The 22,191-nt window shown below is 45.5% G+C and overlaps 1 protein-coding gene across 1 annotated transcript in view; it reads right to left on the bottom strand.

Annotated features, from left to right (window-relative positions):
• Positions 1 to 789: 789 nt before the first annotated feature.
• The window catches only part of spa17 (sperm autoantigenic protein 17), a 55,611-nt gene continuing 34,209 nt past the window's right edge, over positions 790 to 22,191 (bottom strand). Inside the window, exons 3-6 of the mRNA XM_038779832.1 lie at positions 15,894 to 15,980; positions 10,791 to 10,886; positions 1,349 to 1,744; positions 790 to 1,211 (exon numbers count right to left, since the gene is read on the bottom strand). Of these exons, the coding sequence (XP_038635760.1) occupies positions 1,095 to 1,211; positions 1,349 to 1,744; positions 10,791 to 10,886; positions 15,894 to 15,980 (696 nt within the window). The 3' untranslated portion in view covers positions 790 to 1,094. The remainder of the gene's footprint in view (positions 1,212 to 1,348; positions 1,745 to 10,790; positions 10,887 to 15,893; positions 15,981 to 22,191) is intronic.

Here is a 22,191-nt window from a genome sequence, read left to right as displayed (position 1 = left end):
ACTAAACCTTGCTTCACTGAACAAAGAATGAAAAATTAAGGGCAGCACAGTGGTTAACACAGTTGCTTCACCTCCAGGGTCCCATGTTCGATTCCCGGCCTGGGTCAATGTCTGTGCGGCGTCTGTACGTTATCCCCGTGTCTGCGTAGGTTTCCTCCGGCTGCTCCGGTTTCCTCCCACATGCTAAAGATGTGCAGGTTAGGTGGATTGGCCATGATAAATTCCCTTTATGTCCAAAAGGTTTAGGTGGGGTTACGGGGATAGGGTGGAGGTGTAGATTAAGTGGAGTGCTCTTTCCAAGGGCCAGTGCAGATTCGATGGGCCGAATGGCCTCCTTCTGCAGTGTAAATTCTATGATTCTATGAAATGTTTATGTTGCAAGGGGGAGAGATACAGTCATCAGGGCTGTATCCATGATGTCAAGGCATCAATTTTGACATTCTCCTTGTCAGAACTTCAGAATTACCCACAGGTCATGATGCTCCATCCAATAAAAGTCACAGTCTAGACTAAATGCAATTTCCCAATGTGGCTAAAGCAGAAAACTGCCAAACATCTCAAAAGGGACATCATTCCTTAATTGTCTTTATCATGTCTTAATCGTCTGAGTTGATGGCTTAGAGAAAAATAAAATTCTTTAATTTTGCAAGACAGATGATGATTTTATCCAACTGTCTTGATCTTTTTATTCATATTCGTTTTAAGTTGTACAAATCCTAAAGCCCCTTTTCCATGTCAGGTTGATTTCTAAATAAACTGAACGCTATGCCACTATACTCACTGAAGAAATGTGCTGAACTATTGCTTTTATTTATTACATTTTAAATGGATGTACATCAGAAAATCAAAGCACTTCAAATGCTAAACTGATTCTAATGCTTTCTCTGTAAAAAGAAAACCCTTCATGGAGTTTTCTTTGTATGTTTCCTCAGTCCAGTGTTTGAAACATTAACTTCTGGGATAGTTCGCATACAAAAAAAAACGTGAGCAGTACATTTTAGTGATCAACTAAAAGTACTTTAAAGTGCAGCAGTTGAAAGCGTAGAAAGTAAAGGCCTTTCACATACGTCTGCCGAACCATTGGATTAGAGAACTCACTCAGTTGGATCTGGTGGTTCTTCTTTCAATTTCTTCCTTACACTGTAACCTCTGTATGTTGACTGTATGACCACAGCAGCATGCTCTTCATTTCTTGATTCCGTCCCCATCTCCTTAAAATAAAAAGATACTCTTTGAAATTAGAAAATTACTTTGTGAAACTTCTACTAAAACCTCGACGCAGTCTGCCCAGATTTCTCCCCCATTAAAAAAAAACAAAATCCTTCCTTGAATGAGAACTCTTATTTACCGTTACAGGCAGTTCCTCTGGGGGTTCAGCTTCTTCCATTTCTCCTGCAGTTGGTGTTGTTTCTGTTATCGGAACTTCTTCGGTTGTTCCTTCAATTATCTGAGCGGTTGTGTCATCGCTTGGGCTTTCGTGTGCTTCTGCTTCAATCTGGGGAGTTGCGTCTTCCCCTGGTGCGGCTTCGATCATGAGAATATCTTTGGCTTCAGAGGGAATATCATCTGGTGGTGCTTCAATCATGAGAGGGAGAATCGCTTCACTATGATCTTCATCTGCTACCTCCACTATCTGAGCGGATGGCATTTCTTGTGGACCTGTTTCCGATTCTTTAGGCGTCAGACTTGTTGAATCATATACTGCACTAGATTGTAAATTCTTTGAGCTCTTTAAAAAAGAGTCCTATGGAAAAACAAGTGGATTTATTATTTTAATCTCAGTACAATTTTGAGACACTGTGAAAACTGCTTTACAGGCAGAACAACCAACTCTTGCTCATCTAAAGAAGGAGTCACTTGCCTGAGCTGACAAAATATTATCTACTTTAGTGTCACCTCACTCCTTTAAATGGGGGCTTTGAAAAAACATTATAAATCAGTTCTTTATAAATAGGTTTAGAATTTGTCTCATTCTTTTTGATCAAAAATCTCATCCCTAATATCTTGTCAATTTTGGCATAGGAACAGGAAGAGTGAATTCAGCCTCTCATGCCAGCTCCTCCATTCAATTGGATTATCTTTGATCTGTAGCTGAACTCCATGGCAACACCATGTAAAACCGCAATTTGCATGCATTTAAGTATGGTTAACGGGTTGAAAGCCCGAATCTCCACCCCCTGTGATGTTCCAGCCTTCACAACCAAGAGTCACACCAGCATGATTCGCTGCAAGTGTTTACCGATAGGGCCCAGGCACCACGTCGATTGAGGCAAAGCAACGAGGTAAGCAAACTTTTGAAACTTTTCGGGAGTCCTAGAGTGTGTAAGCCTGAACTTCATGGGGTAATGGGGAACAGGTTGGTGATTAGATTGTGAACTCAGGGTGCCCCCCTCAAGATGGAGTGCCCTGGCTGAGACCCCCATTGCTGCATAAATTAATTTAAACCCACCCGCTAGCTGCAACTTACAGGCTTCTGGCTATTGACACTACTGACTGCTCAGTATCCTGCAAATGCTCTGAGGAATTCCAGTCGTGTGGAAACCCACCCATCTGGAAACTCTCATATCGCAGCAGTATCATTAACGGGATGGGCATGTCCATGCTCAGTCGCCGGCCCAACAGGTGTTGAAACTCCTCATGCACTCCTTAGAAGCACAGCCCCAAGCAGAGGAAGCCGGGAATTAGCAGAGCTCATGCCAAAGGACATATAAACCGTTGCCGCTGGAACCCTCCCTGGCTCACAGCCCCTCTCAGAGTTAAATCCTCATCAGAGACATCTAGCCCACCTCTGAGGATTAAGAGCTATCTCCAAGCCCTGCCTGATCCCATTCATTACCAGCCTCGGTCGGGAAATCTGACCAGCTCTCTTTCACAACCTGTGTTTGAAACCCTGGCTCCTCATCACACCACGGCTAAGGTCCCAGCAAACACATACATCCCTCACTCACCCCAATCTGTAGGACCTGCCCACACACCAGGCTCTCAGTATGGAGCCGCACAGTATGCATATTTCCACCACACAACCAGTTGCCCCCCTCCTGGTGGGAGAGCACAAGGCTCATCCTGTGATGAGACCCACAGTAGACCACACCGGGAGAAACAAAGCAAGGGCACAGAGCCTACCGTTAACACAGAGGGGGGGGGGGGGTGGGGAGGTCACAGGTTGAGGTGGCGCAGCAGGATAACTCAGTATGACCAGATAATCTGGTGGTATTCGATGGTCAAGAGAAATCTCATCTTACTGACAAACTGTCTCCCCCCACTCCCCCGCGAGACATGCACCTGGATTACCCGCCAGCAGGATCCTCCTTTTCACTGGCAGTGCACTCATGACAGCGGATTTCCCGACAATGGGAGCCCTATTGACCAGCTGCCAGGACGGAGAATCCCGCTGCAGGCCAGGGCGAGCCGCACCATCCCTCCTATGGATTTCGGACTACAGCCAGCTATGCTCTCTATCTATCTAGCCGCTGCAGCTGTTGTGAATGCATGGAGACTAGAGCATCAGGGCTAGCCCAGTGAGAGCCCTGCACAAGAGAACCATGCCCCAGTAGAACAAGGGCCATCCAATGAGGTTTAAGTGCAGGCCATCCACTAGGCTGAGGAGGAGGAGTGAAGGAGGTGCCGCATCAGGCCACGTATATACCAGCGATGCCTGTCCTTCAAGGAGCTGCCAGATTGCGTGTGCCGCCACTGACCCTGGTTCACCAAGGAGACCATGCACCACCTCCCAGATGGTGGTGCACCTGGCAGGTCGATAGAGGAGGACAGCTGCTCCCAGTGGCCATCAAGGTGGCGGTCGCTGAACTTCTATGCATCTGGATCATTCCAGGCTCGAGTAGGGACCTCTATGGAATCTTGTAAACGTGCGCACAGGTGCATTCGTACTGTCACGGATGCTCTATGTGCCCAGGGGCTGGTTTAGCTCAGTGGGCTAGATAGCTGGTTTGTGACATAGAAACAGGCCAGCAGCACGGTTTCAATTCCCGTACCGGCTGAGGTTATTCATGAAGGCCCCACCTTCTCAACCTTGCTTCTCGCCTGAAGTGTGGTGATCCTCAGATTAAATCACCACCAGTCTGCTCTCCGCCACAAAGAGGAAAGCAGCCTATAGCCATCTTGGACTATGGCAACTTTACCTTACTTTATATGCCCGGGCATTGGACTACATCACCTTCGACCTGGACCAGGCCCAACAAGGTGCCCAGACAACAGGATTTGCCGCTATCGCTGCCTTGCCCCAAGTGCAGGTAGCGATCAATAGCAGGCATGTCGCCCTCCGAGTACTGGTTCAACAAGGGACCTTGTACCAATAGGAAGGGCTTTCACTCCATGAATGTGCAATTGATGTACGACTACCAGCTGCACATCTGTACCCGATATCCAGGCAGCGTGCATACATCTGTGTACCAGCCTCCCCGAACAGGCGCAGGAATGTGGTGACTAGGGGCTTTTCACAGTGACTTAATTTGAAGCCTACTTGTGACAATAAGCAATTTTCATTTTTCATTCACCTGTCCGTTCCCGGCATTTACGAGGTGCTCCCTTGGGTGAGAGGTTCGCTATTGGGTGACGAGGCTTACCCACTGAGGCCATGGCTAATGACATCTGTGCAGAAGCCCCAGAACGAGGCAGAGAACCATTATAACAAGGAAATGCAGGTTCGGTGGAGTTATGGGGCTAGGTTGGGGGAGTGGCCCGGGTGGGGTGCTCTTTCGGAGGGCCGGTGCAGACTCATGAGCCAAATGGCCTCCTTTGCACTGGAGGGATTCTATGATCCTATAATGACCCTTACTCTGCAACAAAGTACGTCACCGAGCAGTGCATTGGGGTGCTCGAGATGCTTTTTCTGATGTGTCCTCTGATGGGTGTTCCAACATCATCCCCAGAGGATCTCAGACATTGTTGTGGCCTGCTGCCTCCTTCAGAACATCGCACAGCTGCGGGGCGACATGATGGAGCAGAAGGAAGAACAGCAGGCCTCATCTGACGAGGAGGACGAAGATAGTTTCTGGGAAGATCCAGTCATGGAGCCGGATCTAGCACGGCACACGGGGCAACCTCATCACCTCTTGATTTACCAACTAGGAGGCCTGGCCAGCAGCAGCTCCTCCATCCTGACTTACTTCTTTCCCCCCTCCCCCGACTTCAAACACAACCCCCCACATAGAATCCACATTCCTCTGAGACTCTCAACCCAAGTAGGATAGATAAAAGGGAACCAATTGATCTTGTATATTTGGATTTCCAAAGGCATTTGATAAGGTGCCACACAAAACATTAAAAGCAAGATAAGGGCTCATGCATTTGGGACTCATGGGTTAGCATGGATAGAGGATTGCATAATGGACATATAGCCGAGAGGCAGGATAAAAACCATTTTCCAAGTTGCCAGACTATGGCAAGTGGAGTAACGCACGGATCAGTGCTGGAGCGTCAGCTACATCTATATTAATGACATAGACAGAGCTTGAGAGTAATGTAACTAGGTTTGCTGATGATACATCAGCTAGGTGGGACTGTAAGCTGTAGGAGGATACAAAGAGGCTGCAAAGAGATGTAGGTAGGTTAAGTAAGTAGGTGAAAGTTGGCAGATGGAGCATTATGTACCAGCCTCCCCGAACAGGCGCCGGAATGTGGCGACTAGGGGCTTTTCACAGTAACTTCATTGAAGCCTACTCGTGACAATAAGCGATTTTCATTTCATTATGTGGGGAGATGTGAAGTTATTCACTTTGGTCATAAGAATAGAAAAGTTGAATATCTTTTTTTTTTAAGACAGGGGGTGGGACCCTTGCAGGCGTCGTGGCAGCTGGCCAAAGGGGTTTACTATTGTGGGCAGCCCCATGTGTCGGGAAATCCCCAGGCATGGGTGTGCTGACGGTGCAACAGAGAATCCCATCAATGAAGAATCCACCAATGAAACTTGTAAATGTTGATCTTCAGTGAGGCTAATGTGTACCACTACAAGAAACACAAAGTTAATGTGCAAGTACAACAAGCAATTAGAAAGTCTTGCTGCAATTGCACAGGACTTTGGTGGGACCACAACTGAGGTAGTTTGTGTAGTTCTGATCTGCATATTTTAAGGAAGGATAATAATAATAATAATAATAAATACAAACATTTTTAAGAAATAAACAGTAGCATCACATCTCTACTTAATCTATTACAGTCATAGAAGAAGTACAATCTTTTTATTTTGTCAGTAAAAAGGGTTTAAAAATTTGTGGGGTTTGTTGGATTCCAAGGAAAGGGGCTCGGAATGTGCATATTGGGGAGCGGGAGGCTCTCCTTCGCCATTTGCGGAGTCTAAGTGTCTGAACGACACTGCAGAGTTTTGCTATTACCAAAAGGGCCTCTACTGTATAGGAAAGGGAATACCATTTTACAATGTTTTTGCACCATGTGGAGGTAACAGTGTTTATTTTCATGTGAGGTGTGGTGTCCGGGCTAGTGGTGTCATATTGTATGGTCAAGTCCGGGGCCTGTGTGGTGTAGAGTCAGCGCCGGCCCAAGGGTTGCTGGCGCCCCGGGCAAGCTGAACTTCGGCGCCCTTCGAGGGAGGGAGGGGGGGCCGAGGGGGGGAGGCGGGGCCGATGGGGGGGAGGCGTGGCCGAGGGGCCGAGGAGGGGCGAGGCCGAGGGGGGGCGGGGCCAGGGGGGGGGCGGAAGGGGACGGGGGGGGGGCGGACGGAGGGGGGGGGCGGCGGACGGGGGGTCGGAGGGGGGGGCGGAAGGGGCCGCCCTGGGGGAGGGCGGCCACCGCGCATGCGCTGGTTGCACCGGCCCAACTGCGCATGCGCGGGACCCGAGTCTCTGGCGCCCCCTAGCACATGGCGCCCCGGGCGACTGCCCGAGTTGCCGGTACCTTGGGCCGGCCCTGTGTAGGGTACAAAGGCTGTCAACGCGCTCAGTTGTAGGAGTCTAGCGATGATTACAATGGAGGTCATCAGTCCAGTCTTCACCTTGTCTTTTTGTCCTTCGTATATTCTTGGGGGTGCAAGCATAATATCTGTTATTATCGTTGGTTAACATCTCATTTTGTTTGTCCTTCTCTCTTCAACTTCAATTACCCATTAGAATTGTCACCACGTGTGACTCCCTCATTTTTCTTTTAAATAACCATTTTAGTGACGAGACATCCGAAAAAAAAAAAATTCTGTTTAAGTGCAAGGAATCCCGCAGCTTGTGGTCGATGTGGTGAGTGGACAGACAATTTATTTGACCAGCCTTTCTTAATCACAACCATGGGAGGTTGAGGCTTATCTTAAACAGCCAAATTATGGGGCGGCCAGTTGTATATATTTGTTAGCCGCAATCACATTTGGCCTGGGGTGTAACTAGCATATGGAGTCGGTGTAGTGTGACGAAAGAGAGGAAGGAGGAGAGAAACAAAAATGAAGTGGCATTGCTGAGGTATCCCTGCCATGAGAAGTGGCGGGTAAGCGCTCACAGTTTGCATGGGGCAGCTGGGACCTTGTAGCTGCTGTGGGTGGTGTTCGCTTTCATATCTGGTGGCTAGTCTAGCTGGTGGTGAGGGTCTCCTGCAAACTCGGGCGAAGTGTCCTGACTGCCCACAGTTGTAACATGACCACCAGGGCACGTAAGGTGGAGCAAGCTCTCTGGTGTATTGCTCCCTTGGGTATGGTTCCCTGGGGTATTGGACTTCTCCTCTACCCTCGTTTATCAATGCGGGTCCCTGGTTAGTTCTAACTGGGTGCATATTTGCTTCTGCCTTCTCCTGATCTGCCTTTCTATGTAGGGATTGTTCCCAAGCTCTGGAGAGTCTTTTTAAAACCCAAACTTCATTGTGTGGCGTCTGCGGGGTCGTAATTTACACAGGCTTTTTGACCTGCTTCTGTGGCATGGGAGACTAAAGTGCGAGCCCATTTAGTTGTGTTGTCGTTATCTAAGTTTGTGCGGTTCAATTCCCCAAATACTGCTTTAAAATGGATCCAAAGGCGACCTCCAAATGCAGTTGGATGCTCTCCCTTTTGTCTGCATCGGTTCAAACTTTCTACGGGATCACCTCTGTTCTATCCAATTGCATCTAAAATAGCTGCCTTCATCTCCTGGAGGCTTCCTGCTCCTACGTTCTGGGGTTCTGGTAAAGCTGAGCTAACGGACGGGTCAAGGCTCATGACTACAAGCTTAACTTCCTCCGGTTCGTCCAGACCGTACATAACTGTCATACTCTCTCAAAGAAATTATGCGGGACTGCTGTGGGTTTAAATGGTTCAATTTTGGCGCAGGCATCTCTCAATTGGGTGATGGTTAGTGGGGTGGTGTCAACGAAATCGGGCTCCTTGCGATCCTGTGATATGCGCTGTGTGGTGACTGGATTCACGGGGGTGTGTGCTGCCTGTGCAGGCGGTGGTGCGGGTGCTTTCCTTTTCAGGGCCTGGGGGGCTCTAATCTAATTTTCTGTATCCTCCACACATCTATGGGCGGTTTCATTTAGTTCTTGCCAACTGGGCCATTCTCCTGATCTAAATTCGGTCCAATGGTATCTCTGAAGACGTTTTGCACTGAAAGCAGTGACTGTAACTTTGCTATTTGTTGCCTATATTTGGCGTGATCTACTGTACTTTGTCTTTGTTCCGTGGCTGCCATTGCTTCTATTATCTCTTTTCCTACCGTTAATTTGGGACGGGGGGAATAAGGCGGCGATTCAAACAGCGGGTATGGCCAAGGGTATTTTCCGGTTCACAATATTCCCGAGAGTTTTACGCAACAAAATCTAATGAGTTTACCTTATGTCCCTGTTGGTACGCATGCAAGTTAATATACACTTCCGAATCTTGGAGATTTGATCGATATGGGCCTTACACTTGTGGCTTCTTTCACTTTTCTCAATTGGGTTTCTAATGCAAAGTTTTGTGGGTACTCTCGGAGTGACAAAATAACTTCTAGGTCGAGTCCTGTCAGATGTGGCCAATAATGTTGCCAATTCGTACCAGAGACGCCAATAATGTTGCTCTTTTTAACTGGATACTGATGACAGTTATTAACGATGATATTACTTTTCAGAGTTGCCAGGTATCAAATGATACCACCACAAGGTTTTACCGGATATCGATCAAAGACCAAAGACCAAACAACCAGTTAGTCAGTTTAATTTCAATGAGAGTTTATTTACACACAAGAATTACTTCGACATGCAACATGAAACACAAGCTAAATTACACCTAACACTACAACAACCTGTACTTAACTTCAGGCACCCGGCTTTATGCAGAGGAACAAGACCTTGTTCGGATCTTGTGTGGCTGGGTCTGGAGAAGTGACTTTGTTTCTGCTGGGCTCATCCGTCTGGGAGCGATCGTTGGTCTCAAACTTGTCTTCTGGTTGTGATGCTACACTTGGTTTTAAGCGTAGGTCGGGGCCAAGAGAAACTGAACACATGGCTGTGTCTCTCTTTATCCTTCTGGGGTTTTGCGCTCTTTTGGGCGGTCCTTAGCTTTGGACCCAATAATTCGGCAGGCTTCAATTACTGCCTTCAATTTTGGCCAATAAAGGGCGAGTGTCTTGATGGTGGGGCATGTCCTGAGCGCTCATTGACCTTGGCTTTTTGGGCTTCCTGAGCAAAAGGAGTGGCGCCGATTAGTCTGTTTCTGTATCTGTTACCCGAGTACAGGTCTTTTGTTCTGGAGAAATGGGCCATTAGAATGCAAAGTAGCTGAGGGTTTCGATAGCGTCTAGTTATCTGAGTTGCCAATATGCATAAGCTGTGAGCATCTGAGTCCTGAGTTGACCATATATCCCATGGTCCTTTGCTGGTGCCCATATTTCCCGGGATCCTTTGTAAGTGACCATCCCAGATGGCTACAGTATCATATATGCCTGCTCCTATTTCTTATATTCATTGTGCCATAAAGATCAGGATAATCGGGTATTGTCTCTGATGTGTGCTGAGTTATCTGGTCTCAGGCGGGATCATAGAAAGGATCTTATCCTTGATCTTAACTCCACTGGTTTGCAAAGGAAAAAAATTAGCAGGCTTTTGTTGCACTTCTGGAAATATGCTTGTTCAAAGTTCAGGAGAAGGCAGGATCGGGCTCAGCTGTGATGCTGCTGTAGTTGAATGGACAGTTGATTTTTATTACTCACAAAAGTAATGGGGTAAGGAACATGAGTGCATCTATGGAGCTGTACCCCAGAAGGAAGAAAGGAGAATCAGGGAACTGACTGAGAAATATCCTCAGTCAGGCAAATGCATGCAGAAAGTAGTTTCAAAGATGAAGCAAGTTACAATTGTAGATGTCTGCCTAGAATTTCTGTTGACGTTTTCCCCATTTCCATAGGGTTTCTGCACATCTTCCACTAAAGTTATGCTAGAAGATGGAGAATCTGTCACAGAAATTATACCACATTCAATTCTCCTGGTTTGTGGCTTATGCAAAATGCATTTAATATGCTGGTTCCACAAATCAAACCAATAAATATTTGACCATTGTTAAAAGTTAGATCTACCATTACATTCATTCTTAAAGGTCAGATCTACCACTACCATTACAGGGGCTGGTTTAGCACAGGGCTAAATCGCTGGTTTTGCAAGCAAACCAAGGCAGGCCAGCAGCACGGTACAATTCCCGTACAAGCCTCCCCGAACAGGCGCCGGAATGTGGCGACTAGGGGCTTTTCACAGTAACTTCATTTGAAGCCTACTTGTGACAATAAGCAATTTTCATTTCATTTCATTTCATTACTTTCATTCTTACTGAAAGGAAAAGGTGTTTTACCACCGCAGTTGCTTTTTTCATTCTTGCTCTCAACCTTGGTATTTACCTCGAGTATCATAGAAATAGTTTCTTTGGACATGAATGAGAAATCCTTTGGCACCTTTATGCACTTCCTTTGTGCAATCGGACCCTCTAGCTTGGACTGCAAAAGAAAGTGAATGATTATTGAAGTGTTAAGGTCTAGACCTGAACAAATATATATATATTAGTCAGCTGGACTACCTTTTATAAAGTCTTTTTTTATGCTTTTCAAAACAGAAAATTGCTGAGCTGACAAGATGTCTCCAGCTGGTCACATGATGCATTGCAGCAGTTTCAAAGTTAACAAAGGCTCACATTTCAAACGTAGAATCCCTATGCAGAAGGAGGCCATTTGGCCCATCAAGTGTGCACTGATCCTCTGAAAGAGCAACCTAACCCAGGCCCACTCCCCTGCCCTATCCCCCTAACCCCACCTAACCGTTGGACACTGAGGGGCAATTTATCATGGCCAATCCACCTAATCTATACATTTTTGGACTGTGGGAGGAAACCAGAGCACCCAGGAGAAACCTAAGCAGGCACGGGGAGAGCATGCAAACTTAACACAGTCACCCAAGGCCAGAATTGAACCCGGGTGCCTGGCGCTGTGAGGCAGGAGTGCGAACCACTATTTCACCGTACATCTAGAATGTAACACTCCTGGCCTAGTATTAACATTTCAATTGAGCGGACACAATGACCCTGCAGGTGATGGGCTCCAGGCAAGTTCAAACAAAGGCAAGCCTTCACAGATCCTAATGTCTATTGGTGGCTAATGACCTAAGAATTAACTGCTCCAACACAATGGTATCAACAAGGAGTCTTGGTTATCAACTCAAAATCAATGTCTTCAAGAACAAAAGGTATCCTAACTCCAATTAAACAGCTCAAGATTCCAGCAATGGGAGCATACCTCCTTTATAGAACATAGAACAGTACAGCACAGAACAGGCCCTTCGGCCCTCGATGTTGTGCCGAACAATGATCACCCTACTTAAACCCACGTAACCCGTATACCCATAACCCAACAATCCCCCCATTAACCTTACACTACGGGCAATTTACATGGCCAATCCACCTAACCCGCACATCTTTGGACTGTGGGTGGAAACCGGAGCACCCGGAGGAAACCCACGCACACACGGGGAGGACGTGCAGACTCCACACAGACAGTGACCCAGCCGGGAATCGTACCTGGGACCCTGGAGCTGTGAAGCATTGATGCTAACCACCATGCTACCGTGAGGCCCCTAACATCCAACATCAAAGAGTGATGGCAGGAAGTGTGTCACATGACCCTCACCAAACTGCACTGTCATATTGCCCAATGGAAATAAATTCCAGTGTGCACAGAACTCCGGGAAACGCCCTGTGCTGTCCACCATTAGAAAGAATTCTTGCCCTCATCAAACCTGGCAACTGCTGTCACCGTGGAATTCATGGCTCCAGATTCTTTGTGCCTTCTTCTGGCATGGAAGTCACACTCTGAAATGACGGATCACCCTTCAATCAGTCAACCTTCCCCTCTAAAACAAACATTCCCAATTCACTTCTGATTCTGGACACATGTAACACTCAAATGGCGGCACAGTGGTTAGCATTGTTGCTTCACAACGCTCCCAGGTTCGATTCCTGCTTGGGTCACTGTCTGTGCGGAGTCTGCACGTTCTCCCTGTGTCTGCATGGGTTTCCTCCAGGTGCTCCGGTTTCCTCCCACAAGTCCCAAAAAACGTGCTTGTTAGATGAATTGGACATTCTGAATTTTCCCTCTGTGCACCCAAACAGACGCCGGAGTGTGGTGACTTGGGGATTTCCACAGTAACTTCATTGCAGTCTAAATGTAAGCCTACTTCTGACAATAATAAAGATTATTATTATTACTTATATTTTACTGTGCTCATGCCCTGAACCCTCTTTTTTTTTTCCTTATCCCCCACTTATTGTGGAAGTGCAAAAGGGGTGGATGTTGCAAAACTCCTGTCCCTTGTGTGTGTGTAAAAATAAACCAACGCTTTTTATTTCATCTTAGCTCGCGTTTGCTATGCAAGTTATTAACAGAAGATTGGAGCACTCCAAATTTAAAGGTTGGGGAAGGAAAATCCATCTCCATTTAAAAAAGTGCAAATTAGAATAAAAATACACCTCTCTATTCACAGGCAGGGAGTAAGCAGGAAAATCCGTGCAGTTTAAATTGACCACCCTAATAACTATACTGGTCTTGTATTTTTTAAAGTAGGAATTATAAATTGTTGTTGCAAAATTAGTTGTGACTCCAGAGCCCTGGTCTTGACTTCAAATTTATTGGGCTGAAAACTCAACAGTAGAAAAATCACAGCTCAAAATATATACTGTGCCAAGTTGAATAATAGCGAGGGGAGGATGGCACCACCCTACCCCCCACCAGTTTCCGTGCAAACCATGATGATGTGAAATCTACCGACGCCACATCGAGCAGCCCCACAGCAATAAAGGCAGAATAATGAGGGCCAAGTGCATTTTAAGCCCCACCACTGGAGCTGTTTGCCAAGAGGACTGGCTACCAACCTCATCATTCCAGCTAGGCATCAGTGGCAGCTGATGGGACTACAGCTGAAGAGAGGAGCCCAAGGCAAATAATGTGCAGGGAGATTTGTCCATCAAATAGGGAGGGGGGGAGCAAAGAGGGATGGGGGGGTTGCAAATGTATGATGGCATGGGCAGCGTATTATTAGGGTTTAGCTCACTAGGGGCTGGTTTAGCTCACTGGGCTAAATCGCTGGCTTTTAAAGCAGACCAAGCAGGCCAGCAGCACGGTTCGATTCCCGTACCAGCCTCCCCGGACAGGCACCGGAATGTGGTGACTAGGGGCTTTTCACAGTAACTTCATTGAAGCCTACTCGTGACAATAAGCGATTTTCATTTCATTTCAATAGGCCTGATAACAAGCCTACTTAACCCTTAAATTATCTTTTTAACATGGCGGGTAGTCTGCCTATTTCAGCCCACCCATTTTATGGGGGTGAGTGGTGGGATGGACAACCCACACCATTTTACATGACCCCCCACCCCATGCGAAACATGCCAGGGGCACGAAAAATTCAACACATCATTTCAAGAGAACATCAGTAATGGAGGAATTTGCAGGCTAAATCTCTAATTGTTCATAAGAGCAAATTATCGCAGATACTGAAATCTGAAACAAAAACAGAAAATACTGGACAATCCCCGCAGGTCTGACAGCATCTGGGGAGAGAAGGGAGCTAACATTAAGAGTCTGGATGACTCTTTGTTAAAGTTTTGACAAAAAGAGATTGTCGATTATTTTGTTTTTGTGTCTATAATTGTTAAGTTTGTTCTACTGGAGACAACTGGTAATTTGATGCTATTCTGGTTTAAGCTGGTTAAACTTCATGCACCCAAACTCTCTAGAATTAATTAAATATGGCACATTCCAAATTTTTTAAAATAAATTTGGAGTACCCAATTAGCTTTTTTCCCAATTAAGTGGCAATTTAGCGTGGCCAATCCACCTACCCTGCGGTTGTGTGAGACTCACGCAAACACGGGGAGAATGTACATACTCAACATGGACAGTGACCCGGGGCCGCGATCGAACCCGGGTCCTCAGCGCCGTGAGGCAGCAGTGCCAGCACATTCCTACATGGTGAGATGAAGCGCAGGCAAACTAAAACCTTACACATTTCTTTGTGAAATCAAAAAAAGACTGTTAAAACAGCAATGGATTTTCACAGAAGTTGAGGTTATGATGTATTTCAGGCTGTGGAATGGGTTTCTCTGTGTCTCAAACACAATGAGAGACTTTGTTGTGAGACAGACAGATCAATGGGTTTGTGTGTGTGTTAGGTAGCAAAGGGTTTGTGTGTGTGCTAGACAGCGATTGGTTTCTTTGTGTTTTAGATATCAATGTCCATCTATGTCTGTGAGATAGAAATGGGCTTCTTCTTTGCAGACAAAGCAATGAGTGTCCAAAGTCAAAATACTGCGGTAGTCTGGAACAGAAACAGGAAGTGTTGGAAGTACATAGGTGAGGCAGCTTTGGCGAAGAGAGAAATGTTGCTCACTTGTATGCAACCATAGTAATAACCTCAACAATGTTCCAGTCAATCCTTTTGTCAAACTCATTTCACAAATTAGTAAATTAACAAAATTGATTTTTAATTTATTTTTAAAATACCTTCCATGTGTAAACTACAGAAGATATCACAGTGAAAGGTCATCTATCTGTAAGGGGAGATGATGGGTGGCTCACAGTGGCACAGTGGTTAGAACTGCTGCCTCAGAACTGCTGCCTCACAGAGCCAGGGACTTGGGTGACTGTGGAGTTTGCGCATTCTCCCCAAATCTGCATGACTTTCCTCCGGGTGCTCCGGTTTTACTCTCACAGTTCAAATATGTGCAGGCTATGTGGATTAGCAATGCTAATTTGCCCCTTAGTGGCCAAAGATGTGCAGGTTAGGTGGGGTTACAGGGTTTAGTGTGTGGGAGTGGGCCTAGGTAGGGTGCACTTTCAGAGGGCAGACTCGATGGGCCGAATGGCCTCCTTCTGCACTGTAGGAATTCTATGGTTCTATGGTAATGGTAATGTCACTGGCATAGAGATCCAGATGCCCAAGCTGATATACTGGGGACATGGCTTCAAATCTCATGATCACTAATAAATGTTAAAATTATCCCCAGTTTCGAAGCTGTTAATCTCTTTCTTATGTCGTTACCATTGCAGTCTGCTCTTGTGACCGCTCCTTTTTTCTTCCTCCTGTGATTACGCTATTCCACCGTGAATGCTCCTTGTGATGAAATCAGGACTCATTCTTCATCCTGCCACTTTTTAATTCCAGGACCTTGAACTGGAGAAACCCTTACCCTCAGTCTTCATGCTTTTAAAATCCACATTTAGTGTCACTCAATCTCTCCCACTTCATTGCTCTTTCCTACTCTTTCAGCCCTAAACTATGGAGCAGAGCCCTCCAGAACCATAAACTGAAATAATACATTTTGGGTTTCATTGAGAGAGCTCATGGGTCTGCAAAACATAAGAGATTTTTGTTCAGGCTCCAAAATCTGGAAGTGAAAGAAAATGCAGTTGCCTTATTTTACGATTTAAAAATGGGTTTAAACTTAGGGTACTCACTGCTGAAGGTATGTCTTTTTCTTGAAACACTGTACTAATCGTTTCAGGAGATTTAGGTTCAACATCAGGTATTTTTGTTCGTATCTCCTGTAAAAAAAAAGTATCATTATTGTCATCCCACAGTGCAAAGCACAGATCAATGCAATTGTGTTGCCTGAACAATAATTCATTATAGTTTGTCTTTGAGTTGAAATGAACTATTTAGCAGTTGTTCAAAACATAATTTCAAGAAAATCAAGAAAAATGCGGATTCACATAGTGCCTGATACGTCTCTCACAAATAGGTTCCTGTTAGCTTTAAGTTCCTAGGGGTCACCATCACCAACAGTCTGTCCTGGTCCGCTCATGTTGATGCAACAGTCAAGAAAGCCCACAGCGTCTCTACTTACTACGGAAGCTAAATAAATTTGGCATGTCTGCATTGACTCTCACAAACATCTACAGATGTGCCATAGAGAGCATCCTATCCGGCTGCATCACAGCTTGGTATGGGAACTGCTTGGCCCAAGATCGCAAGAAACTGCAGAGTGTGGTGAACTCAGCCCAACGCATCACACATGCATGCCACCCTCCCATTGATTCTGTCCACACCTCCCGTTACCTCAAGAAGGCAGACAGCATTCACATTCAGCTTTGCTCTCTTCCAGACCTTCCATCAGGCAGAAGATACAGAAGTCTGAAGACTCGCACATCCAGACAAAGGAACAGCTTCTTCCCCACAGCTACTAGACCCCTCAATGACTCAACGACTGTTCCCTGTAAGAACACTATTCACAACACCCTATGCTGCTCTTGTTTGGCCCTTGTTCCGCACTGTAACCAATCACAATTTGTTGATGTACCATTTGTCAATGTACTCTGTTGATTATTATTTTGTCTACTATGTACGTACTGTGTACATTCCCTTGGCCGCAGAAAAATACTTTTCACTGTACTTCTATACATGTGACAATAAATATCAATCAACAAGGAATTGCCTATTTGTGCTATGAGGAGAGAATGCCAAAATATTGCTTAAACGCCTTCGCTTCGCCAAATCATGCCATAGAAATCTCAATATGCACCTGAACAAGTAAGCAGCATTTCAATTTAGCATCTCATCTACAGCATCATCGCAGCAATAATGTGGAATTCTCCCAGCCTAATTTATGTGTTCAAGTCCTGGAATAGGATTTGAATTTAATCTGCTCACTAAAGGTAAGAGTGCAACCTACTTCGGCAGACCGATGTTTAAGATTTTAGCCACTACAATCCTCCAGTGCATAAATGAATATAGTCATTGTGATTTTAAGTTGTTTGCAAATCACTTTTTATCCTAATTGCAACTTGATTTGTGTTTTCTCCTGTATTCTTCAGTGTTTCATTCTGCTCCTGCATAATGAAAATAAACACACGTCCTTTCTTTGTAACCTCTGCCTTTAGACACCCGGTGGGGGGTCGGAGAATCCTGCCCAAGGTGTTTCACTTTTGCTTTGGTGTCTCTCTGATGCACAGTCTAAAGATCCAGTGCAATTTATGTATGTTTATTGCCTTAAATTAGAGCTATTATTTTCCTCTCTACCTCTCTCTTCATAGAATGGAATCATAGTACTTTACAGCACTTGTGCCTTCACAGGCTCACAGCTGTCTAATTTAATCCCGCAGCCCAACTTTTTTCCCCAGAACCTTGCAAATTGGTTATTTCCAACTACATTTCCAATTGTCTTTTTTAAGTTCCTACGAAATCCGATTCCATCAACTTTTCAGGTGAAATGTTCCAGATCTTCATAGAATCATAGAATTTGCAGTGCAGAAGGAGGCCATTCGGCCCATTGAGTCTGCACCTTGGAAATGGCCTTGGAAATAGCAGCCCACTTAAGCCCACACCCATAACCCAGTAACCCCACCTAACCTTTTTGGACACGAAGGGCAATTTAGCATGGCCAATCCACCTAACCTGCGCATGTTTGGACTGTGGGAGGAAACCGGAGCACCTGGAGGAAACCCACGCAGACCTCCAGGTAAAGAAATTTCTTCTTATTTCCCCTCTAGTTTTTTTTGTTCCAATTATTTTACGTCATCTCTAGTTGCAGACCCACATGCCGATGGAAAAAAAATTCTCCCGCCTTGCCCTAACAAAATTTCTTGTAATTTTGAATGCCTCGAGCAAATCTCAGAGCAAAACTCTGCTCAGAGGAGAATGGCCAGAGTTGCTCTTGCCTTATAACTTCACTGAAATTTTTCATTCCTTGTAGCATTATAATAAATTTCTTCAGCATTCTCTCAATGGCCTTGTTATCTTCCTAAAGTATATGTCCGAGCCAGAGATTTATCAAGAGTTAGCATGAATCCCTTGTCTTTGCAATCAGTGCCCCTATTTACAAAGCTGAAAATACCAGACCCTCTTTAACCAGTGCAGCCACTTTGAAAGGTCTGCGAGTATGCCCCCAACTGGGCTCCTCCATTCTTACAACCTGTTCAAAATAGTATGATTTAGATTAAACTTCATGTTGTTTCTCCCCAAATGCATTATTTCACAATTATTCGTATAGAATCCCACAGGCTGGAATACTCCGGCCATTGCCATCTGTTTTCCTGTTGGCAGTGCAACCCTGACTGTGTGTTTCCCGGCGGCGTAGGGGTGGCTTCAATGAGAAATCCCATTGACAAGGAGCTGGAAGAGAGAACCCCAGCACCAGCAAAAGGCTCACTGTTGAGAAACACGCGGCTGGAGGACAGAAGAACAGGCAGGACTGTGGAGGTAAGGCCATGATGAGATCAGCCATGATAGAATGGTGGAGCAGACTCAATAGGCCAAATGGCCTAATTCTACTCCTATATCTTATGAACTTATCTTGTGGCAGCCCACTGCCACGTGTCACTCTTGTTCATTGGATTACTCAATTGTTTTGCTGTAAATTGTATAAATTCTCATTATTGATGATTCTTGCTTTTCTGAGTTAGGCAATGTGCAAATCCTTCACCAAAATCAAACCCATTCTCTCATCCCGCACCCCCAACCCACCGAACCTCCATCACTCACACACACATTGTCGGGTGTTGGATACCATTCAGTGGGTCTTCATAGAAACATAGAAAATAGGAGCAGGAGGAGGCCATTTGGCCCTTCGAGCTTGCTCCGCCATTTATTATGATCATGGCTGATCATCCAAATCAATAGCCTCATCCCACTTTTACTCTAATATCCTTTGACCCCCTTCACCCTAAGTTCTATATTTAACTGGTTCTTGAAAACATACTGTTTTGGCCTCAACTACTTCTTTTGGTAACAAATTCCACAGGCCGACCACTCTCTGGGTGAAGAAATTTCTCCTCATCTCTGTCCTAAATGGTCTATCCGGTATCGTCAGATTGTGACCGACTCATCTGCTGTTGGAACATCCTTCCTACATCTACCTTGTCCAGTCCTGTTAGACTTTTGTAGGTTTCTATGAGATCACCCCTCATTCTTCCGAACTCTAGCGAGTACAATCCCAACCAATCAAATCTCTTCTCATACGTCAGTCCCGCCATTCCAGGAATCAGTCTGGTAAACCTTGTTGTAGAAAATATTTCATGTGTGGCCTCACCAACGCCCTGTATAATTGCAGCAAGACATCCCTGCTCCTCTACTCAAATCCTCTCGCTATGAAGGCCAACATACCATTTGCCTTCTTTATCGTTGCTGTACCGGCAAGCTTACCTTCAGTGACTGGTGTATGAAGACACCCAGGTCTCAGTGCACATTCCCCTCTCCTAATTTACGCCTATACAGATAATAGTGTGCCTTTTTGTTTTTGCTACCAAAGTGGATAACCTCTCATTTCTCCAAATCATACTGGATCTGCCATTCATTTGCCCACTCACTCAACGTGTCCAAATTACACTGAAGGATCTCTGCGTCCTACTCACAGCTCACCCTCCCACCCAATTTGGTGTTATCTGCAAATTTGGAGAGATTATATGTTGTTCCCTCATCTAAATCATTAATATACATTGTGAAGAGCTGAGGTCCTAGTACTGATCCCTGCAGTATGCCACTAGTCACTGCCTGCCAATTTGAAAAAGGCCGTTAATTCCTACTCTTTGTTTCCTGTGTCAACCAGTTTTCTGTCCATCTCAATATACTAGTCCCATGCGCATAAATTTTACAAATTTTAATTCTCATACGGGATTTTGTCAAAAGTCTTCTGAGAGTCCAATGTACCACATCCACTGCTCCCCCTCAAAGATTTGTCAAGCATGATTACCCCTTTATAAATAGATGCTGACTCTGTCTGCTCCTGCCTCTATTTTCTCAGTGTTCTGCTATAAAATCTTCGATAATGGATTCTAGAATTTTCCCCATGACCGACATCAACTGGTCTATAATTCCCTGTTTCCTTTCTGCCTCCCTTTTTAAATATGGAATTACATTAGCTACCCTCCAATCTGCAGGAACTTTTCCAGAGTCTATAGAATACTGGAAGATGACCACCAATGCATCCACTATTTCTCGAGCCACTTCCTTAAGTACCCTGGGAGGTAGAATGTCAGGCCATGGGGATTTATCAGCCTTCAATTCCATCAATTTCTCGAACACCATTTCTCTACTAATAGTGATCTTCAATTCCTCCCTCTCACTAAATCCTGTTTTTCCCAACATTTCTGATATCTGATTTGTGTCCACATCTGTGAAGACCGAACAAAAATATGTGATTAGCTGCTCAGCCATTTCTTTGTCCCCTGTTATACGTTCTCATGTTGCTGACTGTAAGGAACCTACATTTGTCTTCACCAATCTTTTTCTCTTCCTGTACCTATAGAAACTTTTACAGTCAGTGTTTATGTTCCTTTCAAGTTTACTCTCATACTCTATTTTCCCCTTCTTAATCAAACCATTGGTCCTTCTTTGCTGAATTCTAAACTACTCCCAATCCTCAGACCTGTTGTTATTAGCCAATGTGTATGCTTCTTTCTTGGATCTATTACTATCTCTAATTTCCCTTGTAAGCCATGATTAGCTGCCTTCCTATTTTGCTTTTGTGCCAGACAGGAATGAACAATTGTTGCAGTTCCCCCATGCATTCCTTGAATGTTTGCCATTGCCTATCCACAGTCATCCCTTTAATTAATGTTCCCCAATCGATTAAAATCAACTCACACCTCATATCATCATAGTTTCCTTTAAAATTCAGGACCTTAGTCTCAAAATCAACTACTTCACTCTCCACCTTGATGAAAAATACTATCATATTATGGTCACTCATCCACGTAACGTTTAAGTAGTTTAACAGTATGTTGTTGTTGTTGACTACAAGAATATTTATACAACAAAGAGCTCAAGTGAGGATCTTTCCCCATGTTTACCTGTGCACACCAACATAAGATTAACCCTTAGATGCAGATCACATGTTCTCTTATGTCACTCTTTGGGTGGTTCTGTACTGAGTCCCCCCCCACCATTTAACTCTATAAGTGCCAAACCCTTATACGACAGTACCTAGCTCACACTTTATCTCCTATACTATGGAACGGAATATTAAAATGCAGTTTGAACCCAACATTGGGAGTCTGTTGGCAGCGTATTATTGCCTGCCTGATATTCTTTAATGCCGCATTAGGTTGCACAGAGCCCCTACACTATCCAATACACCTTGGGCGGGATTCTTTGAGGCCACGCTGGTTCGGAGAATCGCCATTCACGACGGAAAATCGTGCGACGTCGATCCGACGCCGTTTCGCAATTCTCCGAACAAGCGAAAACGGCATGGTCGTGAAAGGCGCCGCTTGGCCCGGAGAATCTCCTGAGGTGATCTTCTGAGCGATTCTCTGAGCACCCAGCGATACTGCGGCCCAGATGGGCCGAAGTCCTGACAGCGTGACCTCGGGTTCTCATGCAGTTTTAAAAATCGTCAGCCAGCCGTGCTGGTTGACGATGCGATAGCAGGAGGTAGGGGTCGGCATGGAGGGGGACCTAAGGCAGGTGGGACAGGCACGGCCGTGGCTGGAGGGTGAGGCCCTTGTAGCCCAGTGTCCATCTCAGGCAGCAGAGCTCGCGGCCATAGCTTATATAGTGGACCACCCCGATTCTTTCCCCAGCCCGGCGGACATATATTCGGACAGTCTATATGTCTGCAACAGTCTAACAAATTTTCTACCCCTGTGGAGGACACGAGGTTTTGTCTCCGCAGACGGGAAACCCCTTCCATCAGCCCCTTTACTCCGCCACATCCTAGACAAAGCGAAGGATAGGACCTTTGGCATTATAAAAGTTAGAAGCCACCATAGGTCATCCCCCCCTGGGAATGTAAAAGCCGACGCCCTGGCTAAAGCAGGT

The sequence above is a fragment of the Scyliorhinus canicula genome, chromosome 19 (assembly GCF_902713615.1).
Source record: "Scyliorhinus canicula chromosome 19, sScyCan1.1, whole genome shotgun sequence".
Classification (NCBI taxonomy): Eukaryota; Metazoa; Chordata; class Chondrichthyes; order Carcharhiniformes; family Scyliorhinidae; genus Scyliorhinus; species Scyliorhinus canicula.
Note: the sequence above shows the minus strand (reverse complement) of the source record. Positions and strands in the feature narration are given on the sequence as shown.